The sequence below is a fragment of the Oncorhynchus clarkii genome, unplaced genomic scaffold, assembly GCF_045791955.1.
Source record: "Oncorhynchus clarkii lewisi isolate Uvic-CL-2024 unplaced genomic scaffold, UVic_Ocla_1.0 unplaced_contig_13557_pilon_pilon, whole genome shotgun sequence".
Lineage (NCBI taxonomy): Eukaryota > Metazoa > Chordata > Actinopteri > Salmoniformes > Salmonidae > Oncorhynchus > Oncorhynchus clarkii.
The window spans coordinates 22,501-37,203 of NW_027258658.1; the positions used below are offsets into that span (position 1 = coordinate 22,501).

Below are 14,703 nucleotides of genomic sequence, written 5' to 3' on the forward strand. Positions count from 1 at the left end.
GTCACTGCCTTTTTCATGGCAGCCCTCATCCCAATACCTGCCCTACGAGCCTTCTCTCTGCAGGTACGTGTGTGTGTACGTGTGTGTGTGTGTGTGTGTGTGTGTGTGTGTCCGTTCATCAGCCCCAGATTTCTCGAGGCTCTTTTTATTGATTTCATTCATCAAACTGAAAGTGAGTGAGTGAGTGAATATCCCTAGACCCCCCTTGTGACACACTCGGTACCGGTACCCCCTGTATATAGCCTTGTTATTGTTATTTTATTGTGTTACTTTTTATTTTATTTATTTTTTACTTTAGTTTATTTAGTAAATATTTTGAAATGGATTGTTGGTTAAGGGCTTGTAAGTAAGCATTTCACGGTAAGGTTGTGTTGTAGTCGACCCATGGGATCTGATTAGTGGTGGGCCCAATATCTGTCCCGATTGGGTCCACGTAACCCAATCCATGTGTGTGTGTGTGTGCTTGTGATACCAGTGTGGGAGGTAGGTAGAGAGCGAGGTTAGAGGGGAGTAGGGTGGGGGTGTTGGGGGGGGGGTCCTAACTCAGATCTGTCATTAATTAGTAATGTCATCACACCACAAAGAGATAGAGGAGAGGGGAGGGGGGGAGGGGGGGTGACAGAGGAAACAGTCAGAAAATGCTGGGGGTTAGAGAGATCAGTCATCCTCTCTCCTCATCTACATGTATTGTCTATCTGTCTGCTTCCACTCTCTCTCATCTGTGCGTGTGGCGGAATACCTTGACACACACACACACACACACTGCTGTTTGACCTCTGACCCAAGGAAGAGGTGGTTGAGTTCCTGTGCCATTGCCCTGACAACAATCCCAGCTGCACGCTACACATACCACGCCGCAGATATGTCTGGACGTACACAACTCACACACTCACCTACCCCCCACTCTGATATTAGTATATGTGGACAGATGGCTTTAGTACAGGGGTCTGTCAAACATGCTCTACTTAGCCCAAAGGTCTGATAGAACCAGGACACACATCACAGACAAATACCATACATGGAGGTGTGTGTGTGTGTGTGTGTGTGTGTGTGTGTGTGTGTGTGTGTGTGTGTGTGTGTGTGTGTGTGTGTGTGTGTGTGTGTGTGTGTGTGTGTGTGTGTGTGTGTGTGTGCAGGCATGCGTGGGAGTGCGTGCATGTGTCTGAAAGCACATTCTTGCCTTTATCAGCATTAACAACTTCCTCCAGTCTACTCCTCTCTGGAACAGAGGGATTCGTCTCTCTTTTCTCTCTCTCTCTCTTTATCACATCTCTCCATTTCCTCCCCTCCTTCAGTCTGGAAGAAACAAAAGAGTGTGGATCTGAGCTAGACAAAGAGAGGAAGATAAGCCACACTGCAGCTCCAGTCCCTTTACTGGGGTCAGCCATTGGTCACACCTGGCGTGTTTGTGTGTGTTTAGAGGTTGATTTCATTAGGAAAATCCTTACGGAGCCGGGAGCAACAGAAATGTGATGTGCTTGTGTGGTCAGACTAGGAATCTATGTGTTCCGTTCTTTCTCCCTCCTCCATCTTAACTCACCCTCATGCCTCTCTCTCCCTTTTCTCTCTCTACCTTTCTCGCTTTCTTGTGCTGTGCATGGAATTGAGACTTGTGAGGTAAGGAAGGTAAGGAATGAGAGAGGGGGAGCGGTGTGTGTGTGTGTGTGTCTGGTTGGTGTTAAGGCGTGGTTACAGTGGGATGGAATGGGTTGCTGTAAACTGGCAGTAGTGAGAACCCGCGTGTGTGTGTGTGTGTGTGTGTGTGTGTGTGTGTGTGTGTGCGCGTGTGTGAGAGAGTGTGTTCTTGGGTGCGTGCGTGTGTGTGTGTAGGGGTGTGTGTTGTCTCTGAGCCGTTGCGCCTGTTCATCACCTCAAGCCCTGCAGGCCTCTGTCTCCTTGGGTGGCCTGGCACACACACAGGACTTAGTGTGTGTCTGTGTGTGTGTGTGTGTGTGTGTGCTTGTGTCTGTGTGTGTGTGTGTGTGTGTGTGTGTGTGTGTGTTCAGTGGTCTGGCAGCTACACAGGATCCAGATTGTACTCTGGGCAGAGCCCCAGCCTAACCCCACCCTCTACTCTTTACGGCTCTAAGAGCTACACACGACACTCTCTCTCATTTTATTTTCTCTCATGTTCTCCTCTTACACACTCACACTCTTTTTTTCCCTTCTTATTTTTTTCCTTCTTTTTTTATTAACCCTTCCACCGCCACTCCTCTTCAGAGGACACATATCTTTGAAGTTTTGTAGTGTTTTACAGCTTTTCTGCTGCGTATACAGTACATACATTTTACATAGACGTTTTACATGTACATTTTTACATACAGTACCAGTCAAAAGTTTGGACACACCTACTCATTCAACTCAAATCCAATCAAATTTTATTTGTCACATGCGCCGAGTACAACAAGTGTAGACTTTACCGTGAAATGCTTCCTTACAAGCCCTCAACCAACAGTGCAGTTCAGGAAGAGTTAAGAAAATATTTACCAAGTAGACTAAAATAAAAAGTAACACAATAAGAATAACAATAACGAGGCTATATACAGGGGGCACCGGTACCGAGTCGGTGTGCAGGGGTACAGGTGGCTAGTTGAGGTAATCTGTACATGTAGGTAGGGACGAAGTGACTCTGCATAGATAACAAACAAACAGCGAGTGCAGAGAAAACAGTCTATAACTTGGGTGACTGGAGTCCTCATCTATATTTGCAGAGTTAGTTTCCTGTAAACAATAGATATTGTATTATTTCTCTTTTAGCCAGGTAAAAATGTATTTTTGGAGTAGGTGACACCTTTTGTAACATGATATTCTCTCCAGTCCCACTCCCATTCACAAGGAGCCGAAAGCAAAGTCTTGTATTTTTGTCTTTATTTTGTGAAAACAAGGAAGAGGCACCTTCCCTCGCTAGTAGTAGCTAGCTGGCAGCCTTAGTAGCTGGTTTTAGGCTATGTTTTAGCCTAAAACATAACAAGCTAGCTAGCTAGCCATTTTAGCTCCCCACATCGCCATGTGAAATAATCAGATTTATAATAAAATAATATGCACGGCAAATACTCTTATACTAGTATAACTTAACCCATTATCCCGATTTGATAAGCTGCTTGCGTATTCAGTCCCATATCATCTAAAAATAGAACTTCATGTTTTGGTCATGGAGAAAAAAGTACATGACTAGCTAGTTGGCTACAGTAGGTTCTACCATTTCACAATAGCCTGTAATCACTAGTTGTTACTTCTAAACAAAATACCTTTTTGGGTGGATTCTTGGATTTTCTTGTTGTCTACTTATTTGTTGTAGAGTGTCTTGTCTTGTTGTCTTCCCTTGCTTGCAAATTGGATAAACACTGCAAGCTAGCTAGCCTTTTAGCTTCCCACATCTCCAAATAGTCTTATACTTGCCAGTGTAACCTACAAGACTAACCTAATTTGATATGCTGTTTCAGTGTATTTTCTCCCATATCAGTAAAAATATTTTTTTTCAAGTAGAAAAAAGCACATGGCTATCAGTTTGAACTTCGAATAATAATCACTTACATTTTGGGGTGATTCTATAATGCTACAATGTTGTTTGGTTTATTGTTTGAACAGTCGCTAAGATTATGTTTGGTTATAAATGCAAAATATGCTGCTTATTTCATGTCAAACTAAACCAAGACAGCAAACTAAACCAAGACAGCATGGGTCCCCAGATCGAGAGCATCCTGACCGGTTGCATCACCACCTGGTATGGCAACTGCTCGGCAACCTGACCGTAAGGCGCTACAGAGGGTACTGCATACGGCCCAGTACATCACCGTGGCCAAGCTTCCTGCAATACAGGACCTTTATAATAGGCGGTGTCAGAGGAAAGACAAAAAAAAATGTCAAAGACTCCAGTCACCCAAGTTATAGATTCTTCTCTCTGCTACCGCACGGCAATCGGTACCGGAGCGCCAAGTCTTGTTCCAAAAGGCTCCTTATTAGCTTCTACCCCCAAGCCATAAGACTGCTGAACAATTCATCAAACAGCCTTCCGTACTGTTTACTGTTTACTTTTGTTTTGACACTGCTGCTACATGATGTTTATTATATATGCATAGTCACTTTACCCCTACCTACATGTACACATTACCTGGACTAACCTGTACCCCCGCACATTGACTCGGCACCGGTGCCCCCTGTGTATAGCCCCTTTGTTGTTATGTTATTGTGTTACTTTTTACTTTAGTTTATTTAGTAAATCTTTTTGCATTGTTGGTTAAGGGCTCATAAGTAAGCATTTCACTGTAAGGTTGTATTCAGCGCATGTGACCAATACATTTTGATTTGATTTGATCTGGGCGTTTAAGTGATTTTGAAGTTGATTGGCTTCCCTCATCTCCTTGTGAAATAATCCGATTTATAATGAAATAATATGCCCTGGCAAATATTCGTATACTTGCTTGTGCAACCTACGATATTATCCCAGTTTCATATGCTGTTTCAATGTATTCACTCCCATATCAGCTAAAAATAAGAATGTTTTAGTCGTGGAGAAAAAGCACATATCTTGTAGCTGTTTTTACCAGTAGCCTGAAATGACTAGTTATCACTTCCAAACAAAATAACCTTTTGGATTCTAATAAGGCTATAATGTGGTTTGGTTTATTGTTAGAACAGTTGCTGATATTATATTTGCTTATCAATGCAGAATAGGCTGATTTCATGCGATAACCTATAGCCCATAGATCAGATCAAGGAAGCAAGCAAGCTTCATTGCCGACACAACACTGCCCCCACGGTCACGGAAAATATGATAGGACGCGTTACAGTTTTCACGTGACACGGTAGTGCCTCGAGCACGCTATAAGGAGCCGCCCTTTTTGTGACGAGAAGCGACACTGCGCTACGCTTCGTCGGCCTGGTTTGCATATTCCGTGTAGACCCCTGTAGGAACTCTATAAACTACCCCCTCCCAACTCATGGCAGCCTGATAAGTTAACCAATTGTTCCCTGTGTGTGTGTGTGTGTGTGTGTGTGTGTGTGTGTGTGTGTGTGTGTGTGTGTGTTCTCCCTGGCCAGGCTGCGGTGGTGGTGGTGTTTAACTTTGCCATGGTACTGCTCATCTTCCCTGCCATCCTCAGTATGGACCTGTATCGCAGAGAGGACCGGCGCTTTGACATCTTCTGCTGCTTCTACAGGTAACACACACACACACACATATACTCTACACACACACACACACACTGTATATCTCTCCCCACCCCGGGGTTCATAAAGGTGTGTCGTATTTTTCCATGTGATTACAGCTGAGTGTATCTCTACCTCAACTTCCCTAACTGATCCTTTAATTACTGTTTAGAGTGTGCTCTCTGTCTGTCTGTCTGTCTGTCCCCCAGCCTGTGTGCTAACTCTCTGTCTGTCTGTCCCCCAGCCTGTGTGCTAACTCTCTGTCTGTCTGTCCCCCAGCCTGTGTGCTAACTCTCTGTCTGTCTGTTTATCCTTCTCTCTCTTTGTTAAACATCACCTGCCTGTCTGTGCATGTTCAGCTCCATAACACACAGTCAATACACTCCCAGAAGTACACACGTGCACATATACCAAACATCTCCAGCGCCACTGCTAGCTGTCTGTCTGTCCCCCAGCCTGTGTGCTAACTCTCTGTCTGTCTGTCTGTCTGTCTGTCTGTCCCCCAGCCTGTGTGCTAACTCTCTGTCTGTCTGTCTGTCCCCCAGCCTGTGTGCTAACTCTCTGTCTGTCTGTCTGTCCCCCAGCCTGTGTGCTAACTCTCTGTCTGTCTGTCTGTCTGTCCCCCAGCCTGTGTGCTAACTCTCTGTCTGTCTGTCTGTCCCCCAGCCTGTGTGCTAACTCTCTGTCTGTCTGTCTGTCCCCCAGCCTGTGTGCTAACTCTCTGTCTGTCTGTCTGTCTGTCTGTCTGTCTGTCCCCCAGCCTGTGTGCTAACTCTCTGTCTGTCTGTCTGTCCCCCAGCCTGTGTGCTAACTCTCTGTCTGTCTGTTTATCCCCCAGCCTGTGTGCTAACTCTCTGTCTGTCTGTCCCCCAGCCTGTGTGCTAACTCTCTGTCTGTCTGTCTGTCTGTCTGTCTGTCTGTCCCCCAGCCTGTGTGCTAACTCTCTGTCTGTCTGTCTGTCTGTCTGTCTGTCTGTCCCCCAGCCTGTGTGCTGACTCTCTGTCTGTCTGTCTGTCCCCCAGCCTGTGTGCTAACTCTCTGTCTGTCTGTTTATCCCCCAGCCTGTGTGCTAACTCTCTGTCTGTCTGTCCCCCAGCCTGTGTGCTAACTCTCTGTCTGTCTGTGTCTCTCCAGCCCGTGTGCTAACAGGGTGATCCAGATCGAGCCCCAGGCTTACCTGGATGGAGCAGACGGCAGTCACTACAGCCCCCCTCCTACCTCCTTCCGCACCCCCCCTCCCTCCTACAGCAGCCATGGTTTCTCCCAGCAGACTCAGATCACCATGCAGTCTACCGTCCAGCTGAGGACAGAGTACGACCCCAGGACTCAGGCCTTCTACACTACGGCCGAACCCAGGTCCCAGATCTCCGTACAACCGTTTACACCCGCAGCCACCGGCCCCGCCAACAACCCCAACGCCAGTCACGGTGTTCATGGCAACAACAACCACCATAGCAACCATCACAGCCGGAGTGGGAGTAGCAGTAGTCACGGCAACCTGAACAACAACAACGGTGGGCGTGGTTCCGGCTCAGTCCCGTTCCCTCCTCCCCCGTCCTCCTCTGGCGTTCCCCCTGTCTCCCCCCAGGCGGGGGAGGGGGTGTGTGTGTCGGGGGAGAGTGCCAGCTCCACCAGGGATCTGCTGTCCCAGTTTGGAGAGGCCTCTCTGGGGCTGCGCTGTCTGGAGCCCCCCTGCTCCCGATGGACCCTGGCCTCCTTCGCAGAGAAACACTACGCCCCTTTCCTACTGCAGCCCACCACCAAGGTCAGTGTGTGTGTGTGTGTGTGTGTGTGTGTGTGTGTGTGTGTGTGTGCGCACGCGCGCGCGCCTGCGGGCACACTTGTGTGTTCCTCCCCAGCGGTGGCTAACTCGCAGAGCCTGCTGAGTCAGACCTATCTAACCACAGAGCTTCAGTAGTAAGTTAGAGTACGTTCTAGTTGTCAAATATCTTACAGCGGGGGTAGACCTGGCTTTCAGTCTGTGGTCTGTCTTCTCTCCTGGGTGGGCCCTTAAACTGACCTCCTGACCTGACTGACTCAGTCTGTGGTCAGACAGACACTACATTATGCTGGCTGGAGTGTTGAGATGGGTGAATAACTGGGAGAGTAAAGCAGGTCCTGCCAGCGGTATTTACGTGCTCTTGACTGCGTCCCAAATGGCACCATGTTCCCTACATAGTGCGCTTATTTTGACCGGGGCCCATCTCAACACTCCACTCTAGTTCACTTTGGAACGTGCGATGTTTCTGTGGCCGTTGGGTTTCAGTCTGTAAAGGGCCACCCATGTTCGGCGTGCTGTGTACTTATCTCCCCCTCTCCCCCTCCTCCCTCCCTCCGTCCCTCCCTCTCTTCAGGTGGTAGTCATCCTGCTGTTCCTGGTCCTGCTGGGGGTCAGTCTGTACGGGACCACACGGGTACGGGACGGGCTGGAGCTGACCGACATCGTTCCCAGGGAGACCAGCGAGTACGACTTCATCGGGGCCCAGTTCAAGTTCTTCTCCTTCTACAACATGTACGTGGTGACCCAGCGGGCGGAGTACTCCCAGGCCCAGCCCCTGCTCTACCAGCTGCACTGTCGCTTCAACACGATCCGCTACGTACTGAGGGAGGACAACGGCCAGCTGCCACTCATGTGGCTCCACTACTTCAGGGACTGGCTGCAAGGTGAGGCATATACAACAACAATGTACTGTACGGTGCATTAGGAAAGTATTCAGACCCCTTCACTTTTTCCACGTTTTGTTACGTTACAGCCTTATTATAAAATGGATTTTACAAAAAAAGTTCTCTCTTAAAATGTATTTTAACAATCTGCACACAATACCCTATAAAAAAACGGGTTTTTAGAAATGTTTTCAAATGTATTGTAAAACAAAAAACAGAAATACCTTATTTACATACGTATGTATTCAGACCCTTTCCTATGAGACTCGAAATTGAGCTCAGGTCCATCCTGTTTCCATTGATCGTCCTTGAGATGTTTCTACAACTTGATTGGAGTCCACTTGGGAAATTCAATTGGTAGAGTGGCCAGACGGAAACCACTCCTCAGTAAAAGTCACATGACAACCCGCTTAGAGTTTGCCAACAGGCACATAAAAGACTCTCAGACCATGAGAAACAAGATTCTCTGATCTGATGAAACCAAGATTGAACTCTTTGGCCTGAATGCCAAGCGTCACATCTGGAGGAAACCTGGCACCATCCCTACAGAGAAGCATAGTGGTGGCAGCATCATGCTGTGGGGATGTTTTTCAGCGGCAGGGACTGGGAGACTAGTCAGGATTGAGGGAAAGATGAACGGAGCAAAGTACAGAGGGATCCTTGATGAAAACCTGCTCCAGAGCGCTCAGGACCTCCGACTGGGGGTGAAGGTTCATCTTCCAACAGGACAATGATCCTAAACACACAGCCAAGACAACACAAGAGTGGCTTTGGGACAAGTCTCTGAATGTCCTTGAGTGGCCCCGCCAAAGACCGGACTTGAACCCAATCAAACATCTCTGGAGAGAACTGAATATAGCTGTGCAGTGACGCTCCCCATCGAAGCTGACAGAGCTTGAGAGGATCTGCAGAGAAGAATGGGAGAAACTCCCCAAGTACAGGTGTGCCAAGCTTGCAGATTCATACCCAAGAAGACTCGAGGCTATAATCACTGCCAAAGGGGCTTCAACAAAGTACTGAGTAAAGGGTCTGAATACTTATGTAAATGTAATATTTCAGTTGTTTGATTTGGAGTATATTTGCAGGATGTGGGGTTATTGTGTGTAGATTGATAATGAGAAAAAAGACACAATTGAATCCATTTCAGAACAAGGCTGTAACGTCACAAAATGTGGGACTAAGTCAAGGGGGTCTGAATACTTTCCGAATGCACTGTACCTGCACACAAACACACAGGCGTGCACCGTGCACTTTTGAGCTGTCATGTTCTACAGGCATCCTCATGAGCTGCGGCTGTTTTCCAGCACCAGGAATCACGTAGACCTAAGCCTGTAAACAACAGCTGGACACCGCTGGTGATGCGCCGCGGGTTGACGTGCTTGTACATTTCCGCGTGTGTTCATCTGCGTCCGCGCTTTACACACGTATGTATGTGTGTGCTTGAATGTGTAGCGTGTGGCGCGCGTGCGTGGCTGGGCGGGGAGCTGCAGAGTGGGTGGGTTGCGGAGAGCTGTGTTTAATATTGCTCAGTGAGATGGCTGGACAAATTGGACCCAGACAGCGAGCAAGGGGAGACCCAAAAACACTATCCCAGAAACAGGCTACCGGCCAGGGGGAACGGAGAGGGGAGTGCAGGAGGCCAAGAGGAGAGAAACACAGAAAATTGAGAGGTAGCGATAGAGAGCATGACGGAAAGAAGTTAAGAAACAGAGGTGGAGAGGTATATTCTCGGCCTGTTCTACCTGAGAGCTTGTCGGAGTTGGATACTGAGTTTGTCCTGCTCTTGTACAATGCACTAACCAGCACAGTATGTACCATGTACCAGCGTCTTTTAAGGCGTTTAAGTGAGGTCTCATAAAGTACGCGGGGGAGAAATGTGTGTAATTAGACAACCATTATCCCACTCAGTGTGTGGGACTAAAACTGAAACACATTTGACTTAACAGGCCCTGGATTACTAGTCTCACATCGCAAGCCGTTTGGAAGAAATTTAACACGTTCAGCACTTTGTGCTGTGAGTCAAGTTCAAGCAGACACAAGCACACTAAGCAACCCCCAGCCAGACAGAAAGAGAAGAGAGAGAGGGAGAGAGAGAGACCCGCTGCTGGCGTTGTTGTTGTTGTGTGTGTCCGGTTCGAGGTCTTGCTGTGTAATTGTGAGACAAAAAGAGGTTGCCGTGAGACCGAAATTGGAGTGACTTCTACAGAAGAGGCAATTACTGTCTTGTATGTCTATATGTAGTCAATATCTCCACAGGCCAGAGCCCCGCCGAGGAAGGTATGTCGATATCCCGGAAGAGAGACTTCACATGTTGTTGTGCTTTGCTTTGGTTTGTGTCCGTTAGAAACCGACTGGTCATGCTCCTAATGACTTCTTCAACGGTCTGGCTACTGCTCATGTTCCGTTGTGGTGCTCTGCTCCGGGGGACAGAGTGATTCGCTGTCTCTGTTCGCTGTTTGAAGAGTGCGGTCAAGGCCTTGCGGTCCTTTTGACCGTAGTCTGCTTTTAGAAGTTCTCTTGAAGAATGCGGTCGTGCCCACCGGTTGTTGTGGAAAACATGGCCCGTTTTGGATGTGTGGTAGAGTTTTGATCTTCTTTTAAAAATAAATAGAGTGTTGTCCTGTTTTTCAGTTTGAATGGAACATGTTGAGAGGTCTGTTGGTCTTGGTGGGGAATGTGGAACATGCTTTTGATGTGGTCATGTGTTTTCTGTGTTCAACTACATTTTTTTGTAGAGAGAAGTGGTGTTGTGTTTAGTATGCTGTGATGTATGGTTTTGCTATAGTTATTTTTTTGGGGGGGGGGGGGGGGGGGGGGGGGGTTTATGATGTTTGGTTATGTTATGGTTGTTTTGTGTGTTGTGGCGTATGGTTATGTTATGGTTGTGAAATGGTTGCGTTGTGGTTGTGTGTCTACAGGTCTGCAGGCAGCGTTTGATCAGGACTGGGAGGCGGGTCGGATCACACAGAGCAGCTACAGGAACGGTTCAGACGACGGGGTCCTGGCCTACAAACTACTGGTACAGACCGGACGCAGGGACAAGCCCATCAACTTCAACCAGGTGAGACCCGCTTAATAATACCAGGCTAAACCCATTCACTTCAAACAGGTGAGAGTCACTTAATAATACCAGGCTAAATCCATTCACTTCAACCAGGCGAGAGTCACTTAATAATACCAGGCTAAACCTATTCACTTCAAACAGGTGAGAGTCACTTAATAATACCAGGCTAAACCCATTCACTTCAACCAGGTGAGAGTCACTTAATAATACCAGGCTAAACCCATTCACTTCAACCAGGTGAGAGTCACTTAATAATACCAGGCTAAACCCATTCACTTCAACCAGGTGAGAGTCACTTAATAATACCAGGCTAAACCCATTCACTTCAACCAGGTGAGAGTCACTTAATAATACCAGGCTAAACCCATTCACTTCAACCAGGTGAGAGTCACTTAATAATACCAGGCTAAACCCATTCACTTCAACCAGGTGAGAGTCACTTAATAATACCAGGCTAAACCCATTCACTTCAACCAGGTGAGAGTCACTTAATAATACCAGGCTAAACCCATTCACTTCAACCAGGTGAGAGTCACTTAATAATACCAGGCTAAACCCATTCACTTCAACCAGGTGAGAGTCACTTAATAATACCAGGCTAAACCCATTCACTTCAACCAGGTGAGAGTCACTTAATAATACCAGGCTAAACCCATTCACTTTAACCAGGTGAGGGTCACTTAATAATACCAGGCTAAACCCATTCACTTCAACCAGGTGAGAATCACTTAATAATACCAGGCTAAACCCATTCACTTCATTCAGGTGAGACCCAGCTATTAATAACCCTTTATACTCGATGGAAATGGCCTATATGGATAGGGCTCAATTGAAATGTTTCTTATAGAAGAAATATGAGCACATGCAGAACTATGGTAGCAATTAAAATGGACCAGTTTGGAGATTATGGGGATATTATTAGACGTAAAATGAGAAGACAACAGTTCACCTGACACAAGACTGAATCCAAACATTAAACTGTTGATTTTATGTGCATTTTACATTTACTGTACTTTTTCCCACATTTTGTTGATAATGAAATATATTATTAATCTGGATACATTCAGTAACATGATAAGAATATTCTTGGAAAATGTGGGGTAGGTGCAACATAAGACAAAACAATGACACGGGTTTGAGTGGAAGGTCTAATTGGTGTTTCAAAGTGACCACCCACCTCTCCAAAGTGGGCACAGTTCCTAAGTTATTTCCATGCACTTTTATGACTCAAAGAAGAGTCTTCAACTACAAAGGGCTTTTTTGACCTCTCCTAGCTGTGCCCTTGAGGAACTAGAGCAAGCACACTTGTAGTTGTTTGGTTTGGAACACGGCCCTGCATCCCTGCATCCCCACAATCCAAAAATGGTCCATTATAAATCGCAATCTGGGTCAAATGGGAATCATTTGAAAGCTTGTTCTATGGCCAACATGACTAGCTAAATTATAAAATACGATCTTACAGTGTTAGGCTTTCACAAGGCAATTCAGAGAAGCAGATTTGGGGGAGCATGGAATGGAGTCATGAGTTCATTCAGTTGTGTGGTCCGCGCCAAATTGTCTTCACAATACAACAAACACAGGCTCATTCTGTCCAGGACAACCCAGGGTACAATGCCATGTCATCTAGTAATTGTACATCAAACATAGTGATCATAAACACTGACACTGTATATTACATGATTTTTATGATATAGAAATGTGAAGTGCACGTTTGGACGGGTGTTTATTATAATCCTCAACGTCTTTCCATCATTTCCCTTACTCAGACAAGAAAAAAATGTAAATGTTTTTTTTAAGTTGCTCAATTAGCTAGAGCACATATGTCAGAGTCAAGGCCCGCGGGCCACATCCGGCCCGCAAGAAGGTTTTTTACGGCCCCTGGGATGATCTTGATTTATTATTAGAACCGGCCCGCAGCAAGCCGGCAGCCCGCAGATCTTTTACACGCACCAATACTACATTTCCCACAATGCAAAGGTGACGCACCGAGCAGTAGGCTGCTTCATTTCAATATTTATTGGCACAGCAGTCGTCAGCATCACAGTAAAATTAACTTTCAGATACCCATCAAAAATGGCAAAACGGAAGGTGGATACTGAGAACCGGGGGTTTCAAACAAGGTGGGAGTCGGAGTATATGTTCACGAAGGTAGCTGGAAAACCTGTGTGTCTTCTGTGTGGAGAAAGTGTGGCGGTACTGAAAGAGTATAATCTGAGACGACATTATGAAACGAAACACGCGGACAAAAACAAGAATATGGACATGGAACAAAGGCTACAAAAGGCAGAGGAATTAAAACGAGGCCTCAAATCTCGACAGGCTCTGTTCAAAAAAGCCAAATCACAAGGCCAGGCTGCTGTCAAGGCCAGTTTTATTTTGGCAGAAGAGATCGCTAAATCAGCCCGGCCATTTACGGAGGGGGATTTCATCAAAAACTGCATGATTAAAGTTTGTGACGAAGTTTGCCCAGAAAAAAGGCAACTCTTTTTAAATGTGAGTCTGAGCAGAAACACCATTGCCGAGAGAGTAGACCAGTTGTCCATCAATCTAAAAGAGCAGCTTGTGAAAAAGGGAAAAGATTTTATTGCATATTCCTTGGCTGTGGATGAGAGCACCGACATTTCTGACATTGCCCAGTTGTCAATTTTCATCCGCGGAGTGGACTCCAACCTAAGCGTGACAGAGGAGTTTTTGGCTTTACGTCCTATGCATGGCACAACTACGGGGCATGATTTGTATGAAGAGGTGTCAAGATGTGTAAATGAGATGGAGCTGCCTTGGGAAAAACTCGTGGGTTTGACAACCGACGGAGCACCTGCGATGTGTGGACACAGGAGCGGACTGGTGGCGAAGATACGGGAAAAGATGCAAGAGGAAAACGCGACAGGTGAGCTGACAGCTTATCATTGTATCATACACCAGGAAGCGTTGTGCGGTAAAGCCTTGAAAATGGAGCATGTAATGAGCATCATCACGCGCACAGTTAACTTTATCAGAGCCAAAGGTTTGAATCACCGCCAGTTCAAGGCATTTCTGACGGAGTTAGAAACGGAGCATGGTGATTTGCCTTATCACACAGAGGTGCGATGGCTAAGCCAGGGAAAGGTGCTTCAAAGATGTTTCGAGCTTCGTGAGGAGATTTGTCTGTTCTTGGACAGCAAAGGGAAAGACACAACACAACTCCGAGACGAAATGTTTCTGTGTGAAATGGCTTTTCTGTGTGACATTACGAGTCATCTGAATGCAATAAACTTGCAGCTGCAGGGTCGGGATCGTGTCATCTCTGATATGTACAGTACAGTGAAGGCATTTAAAACCAAACTGACTCTGTGGGAGACGCAGATGCGGAAAGAAAATTTGAGCCACTTTCCCAGCTGCCAGACCATGAAAGAGAAGCTCTCTACCAGTGCGTTCCCGAGCACACAGTTGGCTGATAAAATAGGTATGCTTGCCGCTGACTTTCGACGCCGATTTGCTGACTTTGAAGCACAAAAAAGCAGGTTGGAACTGCTCGGTAACCCATTTGCTGTTGACGTGGAAAGCTCACCACCAAACCTCCAAATGGAGTTGATTGACCTCCAATGCAATGATGCACTGAGGGCAAAATATGCGGCAGTGGGTGCTGCGGAGTTCGCCCGTTTCCTCCCCGGCACAATGCCCCAGCTGCGCATCCAGGCTGCTCAAACGTTGTCTATGTTTGGCAGCACATACCTGTGTGAACAACTGTTTTCTTTGATGAACCTGAACAAAACATCACACAGAAGTCGACTTACTGCTGAACACCTCCACTCAATTCTGAGGATTTCTTCAGCTCAGAGCCTTACCCC

General features: G+C 46.7%; 1 protein-coding gene across 1 annotated transcript in view; it reads left to right on the forward strand.

Moving 5' to 3' along the window:
- Positions 1–14,703, forward strand: part of LOC139398024 (protein patched homolog 1-like) — a 40,086-nt gene that overhangs the window by 9,729 nt on the left and 15,654 nt on the right. Inside the window, exons 10-14 of the mRNA XM_071144274.1 lie at positions 1–63; positions 5,041–5,159; positions 6,283–6,913; positions 7,503–7,812; positions 10,731–10,873. The exon at positions 1–63 is cut by the window's left edge and continues 63 nt beyond it. Coding sequence (XP_071000375.1) covers positions 1–63; positions 5,041–5,159; positions 6,283–6,913; positions 7,503–7,812; positions 10,731–10,873 — 1,266 coding nt within the window. The remainder of the gene's footprint in view (positions 64–5,040; positions 5,160–6,282; positions 6,914–7,502; positions 7,813–10,730; positions 10,874–14,703) is intronic.